This window comes from Leptidea sinapis, chromosome 46 (assembly GCF_905404315.1).
Source record: "Leptidea sinapis chromosome 46, ilLepSina1.1, whole genome shotgun sequence".
NCBI classification, from domain to species: domain Eukaryota; kingdom Metazoa; phylum Arthropoda; class Insecta; order Lepidoptera; family Pieridae; genus Leptidea; species Leptidea sinapis.
The window spans coordinates 4,444,139-4,464,677 of record NC_066310.1 but is presented as its reverse complement, the minus strand read 5'-3'; the positions used below and the strand labels follow the sequence as shown (position 1 = coordinate 4,464,677).

Sequence of the window (20,539 nt, the reverse complement as noted above, 5' to 3'; positions counted from 1 at the left end):
AGCTAAATTGGCTTCTAAGAAGCTGGGAGGCATAAATAGAACACGACAATTATTCAAGCCCGCCCACATTCTAGCGCTCTACAAAGCGCAGATCCGGCCACACATGCCGCCAGATACATAACTAGACAGACATAGAGCTGCGTGAATTGTCAGGGATCCAGTGCTCTGTAAGAGGCTAGATCACTTTGCGTTGCGTAGTGACGTCGTTTCAGTATGTTTCTTATAGCGCATTTATCACGAGGAGTGCCCCAAATAGCCGTTTGACCTGATTTCTGCCGCTTAATAATTCCACCTTCGCACGACATGCCACAAATTAGGATATTATCCCCATTCGTCATCGCCGTCTGGCGTTCTTCCACATCGCAGTTTTGAAGGAACTTTCTTCATGTACAATTAAGCTGTGGAATGAGCTTCCTTGTGCGATGTTTCAATACAACATGCGTACCTTCAAAAAAGCGCGTAGGTATACCTTGCTAAAAGACTGGCAACACTCCTGTGATTCCTTCCTCTGGTGTTAAAGAGAATGTGGGAGGCAGTGATCATTTAACATGAGGTGACCCCCGTACGCTCGTTTGTCCTTCTATTCCATAAAAATATTAAAAAACAAATCAAATCAGTATATTTTTATTGGATTTGCAAAAAAAATAATTAAATTATTGGTGCAGTAAAGTAAGTTTTTAATTATTATTGCAATAATTATCCAAAATGTCACATGAGACTTCCAATATCTGTTTAGTTGTATCTTTGTAGTTCTCATCAGGTAAAGATTTCTTCAACAGATTCATAGTTCGTGTTATGATACTATTCTTTGAGATACACGTCTTGCGTATTTCCATATTCTTCTTTATTGCGATTCTCAAAAGACTTATCCAATTGTTTAGAAATGTTAAGAATTCTACAGTAATTTCTTGTGCTAAAGTAAATCGTATGAGGCTATAGATCCATGGTTGGCATGTTAATGTATTTACTAGTCTAGAATCGTTTTTGTAGATGATAGTGTGTTTGAAAATAGAACTTAATGTTTTCCAGCCTATTGATGTGCGGTGTTCCGAATCCTAGAAAAATATGAATAAAATAAATCATATTTTTTTTTGATTAATGATTTACCAAACGCCACGATCAGTAAGGTCATTTATAGGAAACATTTGCTAAATCCTGTTTTATAATCAGTGCGATAAGGACAACTGCAGCTCCGACTTAAAGTCGTGAGTTAAAACACGAAAATCAGGGTTCCGTTCTCGGCAATTTATAAAAATTTATATGAACAAAATAATCGTAACAAATTAACAAATAAAAATAACGGGTTGCGCTCCAGGAGTGCCGATAGAAGTGAAAACTTGAACATTAACGTTGTGCATTTTTAATATTTTGGAATGGTTAGGGAATAACTTCGCACGAATCGCTTTATTTATTAGTATTAAAAAAACTAGCATTCATTAAATTTAATAATTATATACAATATTCATTTATTGTGCAATCGTTATAAAAATGACAATTTATATTACATAAAAAATATACACGTCCGAACTAATACAATTACCTATTTTATATTAAAATGTTTATCTCTCAGAAAAACAATTTTCACCCTTAATTTCAACGTCTGTTTTACGAATTTTCGATCAGGCCACGTGTCCTGACGCAAGTTTAACATTTTATACCCAACCCAAGAAAAGTGCTCAGTGCCGCTAAAGAAGTTTTCACTTCAAAAATTAACGAATCGACGGAAAATTAAGGAAATATTGGAAACTGAATCGGAAGGAAATATTCTGTTTTCTATTTATCGTTTATTGTTGTCGAATTTGTATACTGTGTTTCTAGTGGAAGTGTTCTATTGGTACGACTATTGATTACTAAGCATTTGGTGACCCTCGGAACAGTTAGAAGTGCAATCCAATAAAAAGCTAATTATATTACATCTGCCAACATACCCTATAGCACAGTACAATCTGCACTCTAAACATCAAAGCCCTCAATGCGCAGCACTCTTGATCATCAGTAGCTATTTCTTCAAAACTGTACGTCATTGCTATTGGAGTATTGAACCCGGAATTCAGCACCGTGAAAACAAGTTGTAGGACTGAACTATCGCGCTCAACTGAACTGTCCTGGCGTAAGCATTTCACTATTTCGTCGGTACGTATTTGGAGAAGTGAATTAGGCTGTAAAGGAATTATAATTTATTAGGCTATGATTACCGAATGTTTTAAAGAGCCCATGGAAATGATTATGCTGAATATTAATAAAAAATATACAATGAGAATCTTCGATATAATATAGAAAAAAATAACCAATGTCATTTATGTTCAGCTTTTTTTTTTTCTTTCAAAAAAGAATTCTTAAATGGCGCTGGACAGAGCACACCCTTCGAAATATAGATAATTAGAGTAAATCCATTACAGACCTAGAAACCTAAAAAGAAAACGGAGAGGACAATACAGGAGATTGTCAGATGAACTGAGGACGATAACAGGCAAGGCACGGTCTAGCATAGCTAAAGATAGGAAAGAATGGAAAAAGTTAGAAGAGGCCTTTGGCAATAGACAAACATATGGTGATAGATATTAAGTTAGGAATAGTATAATAAATATGTATGAAAAAAAATATCTTTCTGTATAAAGGCTTATATTTTTTTATTAAAATATACCTAAGAAAGTAAGCTAATAATATATAAATATAATAAATAAATAATTTGCTTTAATGAATAGTTAACGATAATTAACACATTGATTTGTCACTGCGTTGCCTGTGTATTAGCTAGTGGTTTGATATTCAATATACCAAGCAGCCACTTTCAGGCGCGGCTGACTTTATGACTTGTCAACTAAAATCGGTTACAGAAACAATAGATGAAAGGAAATCGATCCTTTTCTATTTATCACCGTTAGAAATAATCTTCTCTATCGCAAACTTTGTTTGTCAATACGGTAGTCGATGGTGTAATGTGTTTTCATTGGTATCTGCGTCATGGTCGTTTGTAGTAAGTGTGCTTTTGGCCGACCGAGATGTCATCATTTCCCCTCGAGACTCGGTAATGTTTTAATTACAATAACATTGTATTCCGTCCAAGTACCCCACGATAATAATAAAAAGTATTGACAACACTGACCTTTATAAATACCACTGATGGCCTATGGACTTGAATCCCGTGCCATTAAATAAATTAAAAAAAAAAAAAAAAAAAACACTGAACAGGCTGTTCCATAGTTTGACAGCAAATTTTCGTGCCTATTTGAAGCGCCACTCACGAGCGCCCAGAGCACTAATTTTGACATATAATACAATTGGCTGCGAGAGAAGCGTATAGTACTCTGAAGTATTATTGCATTTTGAATTAATTTCGATCATTTTCCGCGTTATTTATACTTCAGGAACCAACGTAATGAAGTACATAATGTTTTTTGTAAATAGTTTTCCTATCGATGTCAGTGGTAAATAGTAGAGGTGATTCAGTGATTGACATTTGATACATATGCTAGGACGGTAAACCTCTTTGTAACGTAACACGTATACATAACACGGCGCCAGTCTGTCTGGCTTCCCTTTTATAAAGCAGGCTCCTCCTCTGTCAATTGTTTCTTTTATAGGATTAAATAATGATAGGTACTACTAATGAACATTCACATAATTCTTGTGTACATATTAAATAGTTTTAACTAAGAATAAAATGATGGAATGACCCTGGTGGCTTTGGTACGGAAAAGGGCACTGGTGTGGGACGCGACTTGCGTCGACACTCTGGCTCCTTCTCATATTCAAGTTATGTCAGTTGGTGGGGCTGCAGTTTCGAGTTATACATCTTTGTGCCGTTTTGTGTCGGGACACTTGGTTCGTGGTGCCCAGAGCCGCGGAGAATGTTCAAAGAACTATATTCGCGGCCTCAATAAGGCTACTGGAAACCCAAGCGCTGGCAGCTATTTCGGTCAACGGATCAGCCTAGCAATCCAACGCGGAAATGCTACCAGTATTCTTGGTACGCTTCCACGTGTGATAGTTTTATGTAGGTTTAGTATTGTAAATATAGTTATAAGATTAGTTTTGTAAGAATAAAATATATTTTATAATCAATAAAAGATTTTAATCAAGACTGCTTTGGGCACTTACTTGGTAGTTGTTCTTCTGGAAACTGTACACGATGTTGGAGAGCAAGCGAAGAGCAGCGCACGCGACAGAGTCATCGCCGCTTGTGATACACGACAGTACGTTGGCTAGGAATATTGACTTGTTCGCGTACGTCAAAAGAACTGTAAAAAAGTGCCAACATTATTTTTTTCGGGAACAGGTGGCAGAACTTTCACTGTGTCAAGCATCCCTTAATCAAACGGGAACAGATATTACATAAAAAAAGACACATTACGAGATACAAAATCATCGGGGCTTTTTAGGGTGCCATGCCCGTAGTATGCGTGCTGTCTGTCTGCTAGTGGACTGCATGTCCTAAACCACTGGATTCAGAATTTTTTCAAGATTTTTGACAAAGTGTTGTCAAGATTCTGAAATCCAAATTTACATATTCTTGATATAGCGCCTCCTCTTGTTTCTATAGTACACAGAGCTACATGTATTACTGAGATATTAAAATGATGTAGCAAAGATTTTTGCCGGTTGTTGAGTATATTATAGTATGCATATTTGAATATAATTAAAATAGGTTATCATTATAGGCAAATAAAACGTTACAGATCTCAGGCTGATCGCCACAGTACTAAATATTCGGGATCGTATCGCATCGCGCTATGTAGTAGATTTTGTGCTATGTTACGACTCAAATCTTAAATCAGGTTCTCTGTTATGGGCACTCAACATCAAGTAAGATACTTACTTTTGCTCGTTCCTTCACTCCACTTCAGAAAAATATATGCAACAATTAAATTATCATTCCCTTACCTCTATTATCGTTTTTTTCGTTGGAGAACTGTAGGATTATCAAACAAAGTGTGAGGCAGACATATTGAAAGTGATCCTTTGTTTCAATATCGCTCGTATCAGGTAATGCCTTTGAGAGCAGTGTGGTTACCAGAACGCTTATCTTAAGGCAAACAGTATCGTTTAATTTTCTTGGCACGAGCGTAGTCGCTATGTCTAGGAGGTAGCAAATATTCCAATCTGAAAGATAAATCCAATAAATTACTATATAGTAGGTAATATGTCAGCAGCTTCACTCGGCATAGAAGAAAAAGCACGGCATAGAAACACGGCGAAAGTTAATGTAAGAGATAGATTGACTTCTTAAGTTTAATACTTACCTTTTATCCATCTAATGTATTTAAAGGATAATAAAATAAAAACTCGTTCATTTGTTGATGCTTGATACATCTCAAATTAACAAGTATTATTTGTATTGAAAAGTATGAGACTATATCGTCTCGATACTGTCCAATATACGAAGGATTTTGTAGTATAATACACGCACATCATAACAGGTACATATCAGCCTGACGTCAGCAGGCGTCGGCGATCGGTGATTTTATCTGCGAAGTCGTTTTCCGTGCCTCTGCTACGGGACGAACACGGTCGTGAATTTTTTTCTGTCACAAGCGGAAAGTTTTATTGTGTCTATTAATAGTCTGGTAACACAGGTTATTCAATGGGTTGTCACAGCGATTTAATCCCTTACATTATCTCCCCAATCCTTTTTAATATCACTAGAATGTTTACAAAGATATGTGGGAAAATTGCAAACTGTAAAACACTTTAATCAAGTTTGTTCATTTCAGTACCAACCTACGACATTTTCATAGTTTATCAGGGTTGTAGACAAAACATCGGGCAACATGGACCATATCAATGTACCGAATTCCTGCGCCACTTCATCATCACTTGTCTCTAAGCATCTGTTGAGTGTTGTTACACAGTTAGACACGATAGCCGGATCTTTACTCTGAGTTAGTATAGACAGTAGCAGTTGCCAAACTAATGGCTCCTTCGTAAGATCTTCTGGTAGCGAATTCTCTTTGTTCAGCCATTGCGTGAGCTAAAATGTTAAGCTAAGTTGTCAGTTTGATTGGTTTTATTCTACCAGATTTCTGCCTGAATGTTTTGGAGACCTTCCAAAACGCAGTCGTTCTTTGAATAGGAAAGTAATTTAGGTGACTTTTTCCGGATGATACAACATGAAATAAAGCCAGCGTATATTCGTATAACTTCTTTGATGCAGAAGATGATTATTGCGGAAATAACTATCGGGCAAACTCATTTGCTTTCTATTAATAAGTACGGGGTTTTTTTGCAGGATGTCAGCTAGATAGCCGCAGCACCCCCACAGCGGCACTGTTTTCTGCCTTCAAGCAGCTGTATAGTCTGCAAGCACTATTAGTGTTTCGGTTCGAAGAACGCCATAGCTAGTAAAATTACTGGGCTAATAAGATAAACACAATAGCACAAGAGTGCAATTGCATCCTGAGCGGCAATGCGTTGTAATGCGTATCACTTACCATCAGGTGAACGATATCCTCGTCTAGTAAATTTTTCTAAAAAAAAGCATTAGTACGAAAACTTCTTATTTTAAGGCAAACTATGCTTGCAATTGTGGCGTTTGTAATAAACTAGTTACATTTGTAGATTAGCTCATTTTGATTACAATCTTACCTAAGGGCCAAGAACAATTAGTTCTTTATTAGCATAATTAGTAACTTTGTAAGTCGAAAAATGTACAGATAGCTATAAAGATTACCTATATGATATTAGTGTTATTATTATACACTGGCCTTCAAAAGTATGTATCACACTTTTAAAATTGGGATAACGTTTTAAGTTCACAAGATATACTTTCGAAATAAAAAGGACTGCAAAGAGAATTTAATTTTGTACATAAAAACTTTATAGTCGGTAACCTTCTTTTAAGAATTGGCTGAAAAAAAACTTCAAAAACAAAACAATTCCTTTTTCAAAGTGGACGTTTCCGAATTACAATTTTACCATTCACATTTTTCTTTCTGTTTTAAATTTTTTTCAAGATCGATGGGTCTTGTTTTAAAAATTTATGCATATAACTTTTATTTATCATGCCTCTTTCAGTTGAAGAATGTGCTAGGATCATGGCTTTTCTGGAACTAGGCATCAGTATGCGTCGCACTGCAAGAATGGTGGGTGTGACGGTACGAACGGTCCAGAAGGTAAAGCGAAGGTACGAAGAGACTGGACACCATCTGAGAAGACCTTGTAATGGCAGACCCAGGTGTACCAGTGCCCGAGAAGATCGTTATATTATTTCCACTGTGTTAAGAAATCGCCACTAAAATGCAGTTGAAGTCCAGCAATAGCTACTTCAGACCCGGAGGGACAACATTAGTGACAGTACAGGGAGAAGAAGACTTGCTGAAGCAAATTTGAAACCCCGAAGTCCAGCGAGTGGCCCAAAACTCGAGAGACAGCATCGAGTAGCGAGACTGCGATACGCCCGTGAACACATGCAGTGGGATGAAGAAGAATGGTCAAGAATTTTGTTTGCAGATGAGTCTCGATTCTCCCTTTACACTTCTGATGGAAGGCGAAGTGTTTACAGGCGACCTGGTGAGCGATACCTTCAAGCCTGCATCTCAGAAAGAGTCCAATACGGTGGAGGCAGTGTACATGTATGGGCTGGCATATCTTTAGAAGGTCGCACAGAGCTAGTAGCCATAGAAAATGGCACCCTCACTGGGGAAAGATATGCTCAAGAGATTCTCAATGAGTATGCAGGGCCGTATTTAGCAAATATCGGTGATGGATCGATGCTGATGCATGATAATGCCCGGCCACACACGGCTCATATCGTACAAGAGTATATTCAGGAGGTCGGTATCAGCGTGATGGCTTGGCCATCAAGAAGTCCTGATCTCAAACCGATTGAACACGCCTGGGATGAGCTTGGGAGGTTAGTCAGAAATCGCAGACCACCACCTACTACCCTCAGGGCACTAAAGCAGGCCCTGGTAGAAGAATGGGAGAATATTCCCCAACATCGGCTCCGAAACCTAGTGTTCAGTATGCCAAACCGGCTCGAAGCTGTAATCAGAGCTCGAGAAGGGAATACCAGTTATTAAAAATTAAATAACATGTAATACATTTTAGTTGAATTTTTTAACACTAAACTAAAAATGTCTATTTTTATTGTTTTATCTTTTTTAAGTTAAAAATGTTACTAATGTATAATTTTAGTTTGTAAGAATAAAATTTAAGAGAAATTGTAAGAAAAAAAAGCCTATAAAATTTGCAACAAAACTTTTTTAATCTTAAATCTCTAACTTCTATAGTTAAGAAAAAAAATTAATTTGAAAAGTGTGATACTTACTTTTGCAGGCCAGTGTAGTTTAAAATACTTACTCACCACAAGTCTCCTAACATAATTAGGTATTCGCACAGAAGAGAACGCCCAGAAAAGAATCGCTGGGTTGTGGGTATACAAGGTTTGAATGTTTGCTTGTATCATGGTTACAATGCGATCTGTCGCCTTCTCTAAGTAGACACGTTCTTCCAAGGACTTGAAGGCTCCGTTAGATATTGTTGACATCTATAGGAAGAAATATTGATAAAAATGTTGATTCTTACGCTCACTTACATTTAATAATCACTTAAATTTAAGGTAATGAATGCTGGGTGTGGCAGAAAGTAGTAAAAATAGATTAAAAGCAGTAGAAATAAGAGTTGAGCGCAGTATGCATGGAGTTAGTTTGGGATATTTAGCAACAGTATCTGACTAGAACTCATAGATAAAAGTAGACTAACTGCACAATTTAAAAGAACGAATTTCGATGGAAGTGTTATAATTGAGCTAGACAATTATCTATCGATAGTTCGATTATGCCAAGAATAAGAGAATTTTATACAAAAAAGTTTAATGTGGGTGAATTGCCAGGGGAATATATCAGGACCGCAAATGTTCGTAATCTCAACAAGGAGGAGAAGCGAGGCAATCCCACCTTGAGGTAAGGTGCGATTGAAGAAATGTAAGTGACGAAACCAATTCTATATATATTACATACAAGCTTGCATTATCAAATAACAAATAAATGACATCCTAAAAATGATGTCAGCTTTCAAACGCATGCTATTTCGATTTATAAAAAAACAGCCCTATAGGTAGTTCGTTCCATATTTTCATTTTAAACGATAACCGTGCCATGAGAACTTTTTAAATAACTTAGGAACGTCATCCCAGTCGCAGACAGCATGTCTTACTTCGATAAAGGCCAAGCCCTTATATATCTCGTTATTATGTTTTTCTTCATATGATCCAAAGAATCTGACAGAGTTCAACAATTTATAGAAGACATTTAATTTTGTTTCTATTTGATAATTCTAAAACGTGGGTTACAATTTTCTTGCATTCACACAGGTTGCCCATGGATATCTGCAATACCAGAGGTCAATAAAAGTATTACCGGCTATTAACCTCTTATCTTGAGATCCCTAAATCGTAACAGGTCGGGAATATGAATCCATAAAATGTCTTTACGAAGCAAAAGTCTCTTGCGAAACGCGTGGTTATGTAATGCCAGACATCAACAAGGTGCGGGTGAAATTTTTCGAAACAATCCCGGTGATATATGCCCAAGCAAATTCAGAGGGACCTATTTGGCCCACATAGACAAAAACATAAAAAAGAAATTTACTGCAAAAACAAGCCATAGAGCCTTTGTAATGTAGAGTGGTGGCATCAATGTTTTCTGCAGTCTTAAGATGTGCTCCACTAGGTAGGGGAGAAGCTGCGATGTACATTCTTCTGGGCTGAAATGATATACCTCAGATTTAGTAACATTATTATTAGGAAATCGTTATTTTATCGATGCTTTTAACGTGATCTAAAATTCCAATCAATAAACAGTTCACTTTCAAAAAATGCTCTTTTATTATGAAACAAAGGTTGGGGAAAAGTATCTTCGCATTTTATAATTATGATTAACATTTTACTAACTTATTTTAGTTGCCATCTGGTTTTTGCATTTTTTATTTCTAGTTTCAAAAATATTACTCAAACTTATTACAATAGCTGTATCAGGATTAATATAAATTGTTTCGGTAGGAAAACAACCATCAAAATAAATCATTGAATGACAATTTTTATTGTTTTGGTACCTACTAATGAAGGCAATATTTAAAGTTACTATTTGACTAAAACTTTACACAAAGGCGCCGAGTCTACGGTCAGTGTTCCGAGTTCTAGGTTCCGCGCTCACTGCAAGCGGTCCGGTCTAGTTCGGAATTTTACAGTTTCAGTAGGTAATATTTGCTACTGGTTAGGTGACTCGATAAAGTGTTTAATATCATTGGACATCGTGCCTCAACTTGATTTCGACAAAAATATCCGACAGAACGTGCGTTTACTTTGACCCTCGGGGTCGTGTGTGTAGGATTTTATAGGCCCACGCAGGTTACGGTGAACGCGGAAAGCAGTAGTAAGTGGAGCCGAAGCAAAAATGTTTTTGGTACTGGGTTGAAGGGGGATATAATGCGGTTTAGCTCCTAGGATACTGATTCAGCTTAAAGGAATTTTTATGTACGTTTTAAAATTAAGTCTTAATCTGAATCCATATTAGATGCTACGAAAATCCAGCTCGTCCAAACACTTGTTTCGCATACTTTTGTATGCTGCAGAGACGTGGACTTTGCGACTTTGAGAAAAAGAAAATTGATGCTCTGGAGATGTGGTGCTAGAGGAGCATGCTGGAAGTTTCATGGAGCGAGTATCGCACCAATGTCTCCAGTCTCTAAGAACTTGGCATAGAACAGCGCCTTTCGGTGTTAGTACAGAGTTGCATTCTTAAGTTCTTCGGACACGTCTCCCGGCGCGAGATTGAGTCATTTGTCACTTCGGGGTGACCACGACCGCATTGCCAAGAGTATAACGAAGAAGAAGAAGATATTAGATGTACATAATGGCTTACTTGTCAGAGGACTGGCAGTAAAAATAAATATAGATGAGTAAACTGTACGGTTGGCTCTTCTGTAACTCGGTTCCGATGCAGCGTGGGTTTTCTATTCCGTTTTGCAACTCTACTAGTCCCATCTACGAAAAAGATAGAAAAACATAACCAGTGTTTTTTGCTGTTTGTTCTATGTACGCTGGTCTTTAGTTATCTACTGGATCCTTGATAAATCGTGCAGCTTTGCGTTGCACGCACTCAAATTCTTCGAAGTAGAGTGGAAAAAAACCGACAATTTAGTCAAAAGCGCGTACTCCTTCCTTAACGGCCGGCAACGCTCCTGTGATTCCTCTGGTGTTGCAAGAGATTGTGGGTGGCGGAGATCACTTAACACCAGGTGACCTGTACGCTCGTATGTCCTCCTATTCCATAAAAAAGAAAGATCGCCGGAAAACGTTGGATGAGGGCAGCCCAGGACGATCGTCGTGAAGATCTTTGGGGGAGGCCTTTGTCCAGCAGTGGATGTCATCCAGCTGATGAGGACGAGGAGGAGGAGGAGTGGAAAAGACCAGTAATAAGAGCAATATTCCATATGAGGCGAGTCCTTATTAAGTCCTTTAAGGAGTTTGAAAGAAAAACTGCGGCCGGTTATTGATTCCACAAGTTAGCTGCGCGAGGCAAAGTGTTCCGAGTGAAAAGTATATTTTAATTAAATACCATTCAGGTTTTTGTATTCAACCCGCAACTTCTTATATGCTTCATTGTCTTATCCTTATCCGTGTGTTACACTTCATGGAAATCCATTAAGCTTTTTGACGCGATTGAGTAATATAATACTATTAAGACCTAAATCCTATATGTATACTTACCTGTATATGTTTATGACAATTTTCAATGTTGTCATCATTTACTAAAAGATATTTTACTATTAACGATTTCAAAAGTTCGCCTAGAACAAAGGTACTTATTTTACGAAGCAACATATCGTTCCTGAAAGCAAGAAAATAATAGTTATAATACTTAATAATAATTGACTCTTTTTGGGTCCTGAATTATGGGACATCGCATTTTTTCAAAATATATTATATTTTTTATATATGCATACTCAATGCAGTGCCGCGCAGGATTCTTGAAAAACCCCAAAAATTCTGAGCGGCGCTACAACTGCGCTCGTCACCTTGAGACAAGATGTTAAGTCTCATTTGCAAGTAATTTCACTAGCTACCTTAGCACCCGTCAGACCGAAACACAGTAATGCTTACACATTACTGCTTCACCGCAGAAATAGAGTAATAGGCGCCGTTGTGGTACCCATAATCTAGCCGGCATCCTGTGCAAAGGAGCCTCCCACTTTATTTGGGATGGGTAACTAACCCCTGTACCAAATATCTAATTTACACAATGTTTTATTTAATTAATATTTACGTAAATTTACCTCTCGATTTGTACTCTTGGCAAACTGGACAGGTAACCTTTTGTGAACAGAACATCGCTTAGTTCTATCAACATATCAGATTGTGCATCGTAATAGAAATTGAGCAGAAATTTTAAAAACGACTTGTATTCTTCAGTGCCTATTGTATTTAAATTGTCCTAAAACATAAATTATACGGAGGTCAAAATGAAAAAATAATGTTTGTAAATAAGACACTGTCCGAACTTATTAACATGGACTGCAGTTGCCGCACTGCAGGTGAACACCGTAGATCCAGCTGATGATGATGATCACATGAATAATTTTTGACATGTGATGCAAGGGAGCATGGAATGTGTAGATACCTAAAGTTAGCAGAAATAGCAGATTGTTGAAGAGAAAAGGATGAAATTGGCGATTCGAAGAGGATGTAATTGGGGCATCAATACATCCGAGGAGGGGGATTGCACTGTCTCCCAAGTTATAAGTATAGAGCTTAACACTACAGAAAATAATAAAGAAATAGGTATTTATTTTATCAAATAAATTGGAAGAATTAATGTCTATACATATAACTAACATAGGAAATATTTTATATAAATAGGTAAATTAAATAGGTCAGTTTTGTATTCTGTCAAAATAATCATCATAGAAGAAAATATATTATTAAATACTTACTTTCACAAAGACAGCCAATTCACCAATGGTTTGTAGAACGGTGCCTTGTATATTTGTAGAACACTGTCGGAGTGATTCTATTTCATTCGCATCCACCAGTATTGTCTGAACGAAATCAGTCGGTGGCTTTGAATTCTCTAAATTCTTCGATAATCTACAAAGTATGATGAAGTTCAGGTGCTGATTATTTTATTTTCTATTTTAGTATATTCTAAGTCCATGTAAGTATTTTTATATGAGTCCAGAAGGTTTCGTGTGTTGTTTCATCTCTCCTAGAAGTCCATTTATTTTTGAAGCCACGGTATTGATTAAACTGACATCAAATAAAATAGATCTTCCCTAATAGCTTTCATTCTAGCAGATTCATTTAGCGATGTAAATATCGTCTACAAATAAATCTACAATGGATACACGCTTTATATTAGCTTCACTTGTATGTTTGTATGATTGTATGTATGTTTGTAACTGACACCTTTAGAGGCGATTTTGACCCACTTTAAACGGCCAGATTTCATTTAAATTTTGTAGATTTATCGAGGACCGATGACAATACACTAATTTGATAAGATTATTCCATTATTCAATTTTCAAAAATAAGATTTTTGCCAATTTATATAATTTTAATCTTTAAGTAGTTGATAAGGCAGGAATTGATGTTAAAGTACTTAATAGTTTTAAAAAAATACGCTTTTATAGAAAAATTTAAATAAAAAATGAAAAATTAATAATAATTTAAAAAACTAAAAACACGCTTAAAAATATATTTTATTGTAAAAAAGCATGCGGTGCTTTTCAAGATATTATCAAAATAATAATTATTCTACACCCCACGCTTTTTTTATGATGAAATATATTTTTTTACACTATTTTCAAATTAAATTTTTTATCTGAATTTTATATAAAGCGTGTTTTATTGTTTTTTAAACTTTTATTTATTTGTTCGTAGCTCTGCTAACATTAAATCTATAGAACAAACGAAAACTTCTATGACTATTATGTTTTAACAGGTACACTGTACAACCTGCCTACCTACATAACCGAAAACATAACTATAGAAAAAATGTAGTGTGACTTACCTATTTGAAAATAATTTCTAATAATCATGCTGATTGAAATAAAACAAATTTATTATTAAAATATTGTGAATGTCAACTGCTAACCCCAACTAGATTGTCGGCACGCACCGCCACTTTCCAACTAGCGCTCCTATTGGTTCACCAATAAATTTACATGTTTTATTAAAAAATGGCTCCGTCGTAAATCCTATTACTCCACAGCTGAATATCTAAGTCATCCGACAGCCTGGGACTAGATTATGATTATTTTACAGCAATAAGAATTACAGCACAATATTGTATATTTTATTAAAAAGAGCGCAAAAAAAGAATGCTGGGAGAGTTTTTTGCGCCCCATCTTCTCCCTCAGAGCGCCATTGGTTTCCGAAGCGGTGACAATATTAGAAATGACATCAAAATTAATTCTAAAGGAATTTTGAGAAAATAAATGGCTATTTAATCCTTTTATTTATCGCGAAGATGTTCTACTTACGCTTTTGAGAAAACAAATGACTAATTGATTTATTTATGATTGAGCACTGGATGCGATTTGTATTCTTATTTCCTTATATCATTTATACGTCTAGATAGACTGTGACAGCTGTGAAAACGTCGAAAAAAATGAGGTTGACAGTTAACCACTATTTTGAGTAATGCATGCACACTAACACAAAGTGACGTGAAAATGGCGAGTGTAAGTCGTAGCTTGTCACGCACACTAAATTAATAAACATGGCCTGTTTTCATCGGTTGTCTAGTAGCAAGAATATCTAAATGATCGGACAGCCTGGGACTAGATTGTGATTATTTTATAGCGATAGAAATGACTGTACAATATTGTATATTTTTATTGAAAAGAGCGCAAAAAAAGAATGCTGGGAGAGTTTCTTGCGCCGCTTCTTCTCTCTCAGAGAGCCATTTGTTTCCGAAGCGGTAGTAGTATCTAGTAGTTATTAGAAATGACATCAAAAAGAATTCTAAAGGAATCAATTTTGAGAAAATAAATGCCTTTTATGCCTTTTTATGCCAAGAGGCTCTATCTAGACGTATTAATTATCTAAGCCTATTACGTATGTTCATTAAATAAATAAAAATCAAAAATGTCTCTTGGTTTATTTACCTTAAAGTATCTATCCCCAGATTACAAGTAACAATCAATATCAACGCTATATCCTCGTCATTTCCAACCAACGATGTATGGTTCAGGCCCAACACCAGCATTTCAAACCATGTCTTCACTATCACCCCAATTTCCTTCGCCATTGATGCGGGCATTACTAAGTCGTCGGGCTGGTAAGAAATTAGCTCATGCAGCACTAAAGCGCTTGACAGAATGCACTTAGGGTTAGACGCCATGTTGATGCGCGTGGATAAAGCACTGAAGCACGCTAAAAGCTGGTCAGTGCTGTAAGCGCTTTGATAAGACAGTGGTGACGTGGTCTTGTGTGCGCTTATCCTGAAAGATTTGGATGTATAAGCAACGCTCCTTTGATTCCTCAGGTGTTGCAAGAGAATGTGGGCGACGGTGATTACTTAACACCGGTTACCCATACGCGTAAATAAAGGTATGTACCGACATCGGTGGCTTTAGGTGGTGGCGATCACCCGGGGCCTCGCTCTTGTAGGGACCTCGTGCAATAATCCAAAAATCTTTTGATATTGATCCTTAATTAAGTACTTAATATCTGGACGACCGAGCTTGGCTGGGATTTTTAAGAATGTACAAAACTTGAACAAAAAAAAACTAATAGGACCATATCACCCAATGTCCCATCTGAGCTATTGTATATAGTCTTGCATATAGTGGCGAAATTTACCTTTGTATTCTAATGTTATTGTAGCTGTTTATCATTAAAACACGGATAAAACTCCTTTTTTTAAATTGATACCTATTCGATTTCTCGCCCTCAATACTACCTGTATACTGAATTTCATTAAAATCGTTGGAGGCGTCTCCAAGATTCAGATTATATATTATACAAGAATTGCTCGCTTAAAGATTCTAAGAAGAGATAAGTTATGACAATACTCAGACGCCTCTGGGTCAGTCCAGTGCGAGGCTCCGGGCGGCAGGTAACTTGCGAGGCCCTTATTTCTACTTTTTTATTATTTATTTATCATATTACATATACCGATATTAAATTAGGTCACCTTAGCATCTAAAAAAAAACACAAAGGTTAACAACTAATGCTAATAACACTTAATAATACGTCACAACTCACAACTTATGCTATAAATTAAATGAACAACAGTGAAAATATTTTAAAAGACATAAAAACGAATAAATATAACTTATATGACTTAGCAGGTTCAAATTCTCTTAGCTGCTATAATTTTTGTAATAGATAATCTTTTAGTCTATAATTAATGTTTTTAGTATTTAAATTTTGCCGCCCAATGAAGGGCAGCTCATTTAGCACTTGAAAAGTATGTGATGCTTTTTGTTTCTTGCTTGTTGGAAATTAGTTCTGGGTGTTTGGATTAGGTATTTGTCATAATTGAGGAGACATGCTAAAGTTATACAAATAAATAAAAAAAAGCAGTTCGAGTTGGACTCGAAAATGACTTCAACGATTTTCAAAAATGTAGTACTATCCGTGTTTAAATGAGAAATTACAATAACATTACAATACAAAGGTACATTTCGCCTCCATATACAAGACTATAATATAGCTCAGGTGGGAAATTGGGTGATCCGGAAAGCAGAAGACCTCGGTTCGAATCCAGATATCCTATTTTTTTTTGTTCTACTTTTTTACATTCCTTTAAATCCGAGGAATGCTCGGTCGTCCAGATATTGATCCTAATTGGGGATATTGATCATTTAACCGGTTGCTTATTGTTCATTCAGTAACCGAGAGATAAAGTGTTTGCTACTCTGTTATTAGTGATTAGTATGAATGTTATTGCTAGAAAGTAATGTGTAACAAGTAGTAAGTATTAGGTACTAACTGCTACGTCGTGTAAAAATTATTAAATATAAATAATTAAATAATTATTATCCCATTCCCTGTGTGGTGGCAGAAATCGGTGTGCCCGTAAAACCGCTGCATATTAAACATTCTTGAATCCATGTAATTATGTATTTATTTACAATAGAAACCTTCTTTAATAACTTCTGAAGTAAAGATATTATATCTTGGACGAAGCGGTTTGTAAAGTCATGATAATTGACATATTTGTACGAAACAGGTAGCGCGTGCTATGTACGTGTTAGAAATATATTTCTCAATTAAAACTTTATATATAATAATCTCGAGCTTATGGTTTTAGGATCAAATTTTGATCGCAAATGCGCTGTAATAAAATGTGAAAGAAAAAGAGCGTAGAATTGTGCAGACGCAATTCTTTGCCTTATCGCAACAATATGGCCGCAGCATAAGAAGTCTTGGTTTAGCTACCAGTTTTTTTTTGTATTTAGGAATACATATCATACCCAGATAAAAGATCGCAGAGAAAGTGCAGACAAGCATCACGCGCGTTTGAGTCTACAGTTAAAAAATGTGACATCGCGCGAAGTACTGCCGCCATCGCGTGGGGCGCTTGCTCTTCGAAGAAGCGACGAGCAGTCCAGAGGAGCCGCATGCATCTTAGCACTGATCTGAAAGTAAATCTGAACTTGAAGCGAGAAATTAACTAAAATAATACAAGTAAAACCGACCCTGAAGTAACATTTCTTGCTTTTTTTATGGAAAAGGAGGACAAACGAGAGTACGGGTCACCTGGTGTTAAATGATCACCGCCGCCCACATATTCTTGCAACACCATAGGAATAACAGGAGCGTTGCCGGCCTAAGGAAGGTATACGCACTTTTTTTGAAGGTACCCATGTCGTATAGTGCCGGAAACACCGCACAAGGAAGCTCATTCCACAGCTTTGTAGTACGTGGAAAAAAACCGCACTGTAGAGGACCGCAATACATCCAGATGGTGATGCTTTTGTTTTTTCGCCATGTTTGTATGTACCTAACGCTTATGCAAATGAAGAGTTTTAGGTTATATCGACCTTAAAAATATACAGTAGTTATAGCGTTCCACAATTTGATAGTTCTTGAAAGTAAATTTATCCCTTGGACAATTTATACGTCTAGATAAGAGTCTCTTGCTGTTAGATAACCGATAAAAACAGGCCAGGAATAATAGTTAAGTGTGCGTGACAAGCTACGTCTTACACGATTTCTATGACACTTTGTGTTGGTGTGCGTGAATTGCTCAAAATAGAGGTTAGTTCTAAACACAATTTTTATCGACGTTCTCATAGCTGTCTATCTAGACGAATAATGATCTAAGGTTTATCCAAATCGTAGGTGTGTTAATCAAGTTTTGTATCGTGTAGTGCAATGTTAAATTCTAAAGAAAGAAAGAAAAATCATTTATTCAATTAGATCAAAATGATATGAATGTCAACGATTTTTTTTATGAAAGTAAGGGACGAGACAAGCAGGACGTTCAGCTGGTGGTAATTGATACGACCTGCCCATAACAATGCAGTACTGCTCAGGATTCTTGAAAAACCCCAAAAATTCTGAGCGGCACTACAACTGCGCTCGTCATCTTGAGACATAAGATATTAAGTGTCATTTGCCCAGTAATTACACTAGCTACGGCGCCCTTCAGACCGAAACACAGCAATGCTTACACATTACTGCTTCACGGCAGAAATAAGCGCAGTAGTGGTACCCATAATCTAGCCGGCATCCTGTACAAAGGAGCCTCCCACTGGCTTACCATCACTTCGAAAAGGTTGAGTTTTACTGAGAAGAAGTGGCAAGAAACTCATTGCCACTCTCTTTAATCTATATTTACAGTTTCAGCATTTTACTTTATATTTTATACAAAGTATGTAAAGTCATGCACCAAAATTACTCCCACGTTTTGACTTAAGTAGTACTTGTGGACGTTAAAAAAGATAAAGAAGTGATTAATCATAAAAAAATTAGTCAAAAGAGTAACGAGTGCAGTAGATACACCAATTCACATATGCTGAAAATAATTAAAGGTATTATGCGAGAAATGCCCGTTCACGAGCATAACGCATGGAAAAGCCTCCGCTTCCTTCGCACTATAATATATAGGGAAGGTAACGACCCACCCAACGACGCCGCCACAAGCAGTGCAATTTAAGCGAGTATGACAAGCCCTGCCCCGGAAATTCATCTAAAAAAACCTTACAGATGTGTGATATTTTCGCTTACTAAATAATCTCCTCCACTCACAATAAATTTTGAACAATTTTTGAAATTAATATATTATATTACAATTAATAATAAAAAAAATAATTGTTATAAGAAGTAATAACAGACACAGAAAACAAAATTATTATGACCAATCCAATTCACTGCCAAGCAGCCTTATCATTAAATAATTAGATTCGACGGCAGAAATCATGTCAAACAAGGTATACATTTAATTCAAAGGATTATATTAAATATGTAAGTGAGCAGCTCGAATTGTCGGGAACCCAGTGCTCTGTGAACGGCTGGATAGACACTTGGCGTTGCGTAGAGACGTCGCTTCATTGTGTGTCTTCTACCGCATTTATCACGGGGAGTGTCCTGAAGAGCTGTTTCGCCTGATTCCTGCCGCCGAATTCCACCTCCGCACGACACGCCATAAATTAGGATATCATCCCCACCATCTGGATGTGTCCTCCACAGTGCGGTTTTCAAGGAGCTTCTTCTGCGTACTACAAAGCTGTGGAATGAGCTTCCTTGTGCGGTGTTTACGGTACGACAAAAAAGCGCGTACACCTTCCCTATAGGCCGGCAACGCTCCTGTGATTCCTAGAGTGTGCGTACGCTCTCATGTCCTCCTTTTCCACCAAAAAATGTAAATATTTATTGCGTATTCTGATATTCTTAACAGCTAACAAACGCTATCATATTACCATCATATAACATACCCCTGAGGACGATTCACTAATACCTAATGATTAATGAAATATTACAGAAAACCTCTTACGTAAATAAATTAAAATCCAAATTAGATGTTACTTCACATAAAAATACAACTATGTCATTGTCAAGTAAGTATTCTACTAGGCGTTCCTTTTCTTCTAAGTTATTATCATATCTACTAATAACTTCTATCAAATATCCACAAGCTTTTGCTTGGGCAGTAGTATCACGCGAAGTTAGCAATCTTTTAATATCACTTAGGGCATTTTGCTTGCCACTGGGATTATAAGTCCGATTAAAATCGGAGTTGACTAAACTATACATTTTTACGGTTATTTACTACTCGAATATTAGTTTTATTTAATTGGTACAAAAATGTAAGTCGAATTTTCAAATTTATGTCCGTTACGTGATGAACTTAACAATATTTTGCCGCCAATTTTTTCATCACAGAGAAAGTATATAGTAATTTGATGGATATCAAAGACAATAAAAGATTACAAAATATAATAAAAAGGCACATTATACTAAAACTTCAATTTAATTTATTCTCTAAAAAATAATTAAATGTCTGTCCCATAAACCTAAAGTGAGCGTTTCTTGTAGTGTTAAATTATTTAATATATCGAAAAACGATTGAAATCGTCTTCTTT

General features: G+C 36.4%; 1 protein-coding gene across 1 annotated transcript; it reads right to left on the bottom strand.

Annotated features, from left to right (window-relative positions):
- Nucleotides 1-663: 663 nt before the first annotated feature.
- Nucleotides 664-20,216, bottom strand: LOC126978027 (uncharacterized). Its single transcript, XM_050826763.1, has 14 exons — nucleotides 19,951-20,216; nucleotides 17,426-17,590; nucleotides 15,109-15,444; nucleotides 12,934-13,087; nucleotides 12,277-12,434; nucleotides 11,711-11,831; nucleotides 10,863-10,984; nucleotides 9,591-9,705; nucleotides 8,306-8,488; nucleotides 5,722-5,971; nucleotides 4,885-5,103; nucleotides 4,102-4,241; nucleotides 1,929-2,159; nucleotides 664-1,055 (listed from the first exon to the last, which is right to left on the bottom strand). The coding sequence occupies exons 1-14, from the start codon at nucleotides 20,208-20,210 to the stop codon at nucleotides 678-680; spliced, it is 2,832 nt and encodes a 943-aa protein (XP_050682720.1). The 5' UTR covers nucleotides 20,211-20,216; the 3' UTR covers nucleotides 664-677.
- Between the last annotated feature and the right edge of the window lie 323 nt (nucleotides 20,217-20,539).

Excerpts from the sequence above, each read along its gene's own strand:
- LOC126978027 (XM_050826763.1), bottom strand. The coding sequence starts at position 20,210 with ATGTATAGTTTAGTCAACTCCGATTTTAATCGGACTTATAATCCCAGT. Across the intron at positions 15,445-17,425 it reads CTCTGCGATCTTTTATCTGG|GATAAGCGCACACAAGACCA; the intron begins GTATGATATGTA and ends CAAATCTTTCAG. Across the intron at positions 11,832-12,276 it reads CCAAGAGTACAAATCGAGAG|GAACGATATGTTGCTTCGTA; the intron begins GTAAATTTACGT and ends TCTTGCTTTCAG.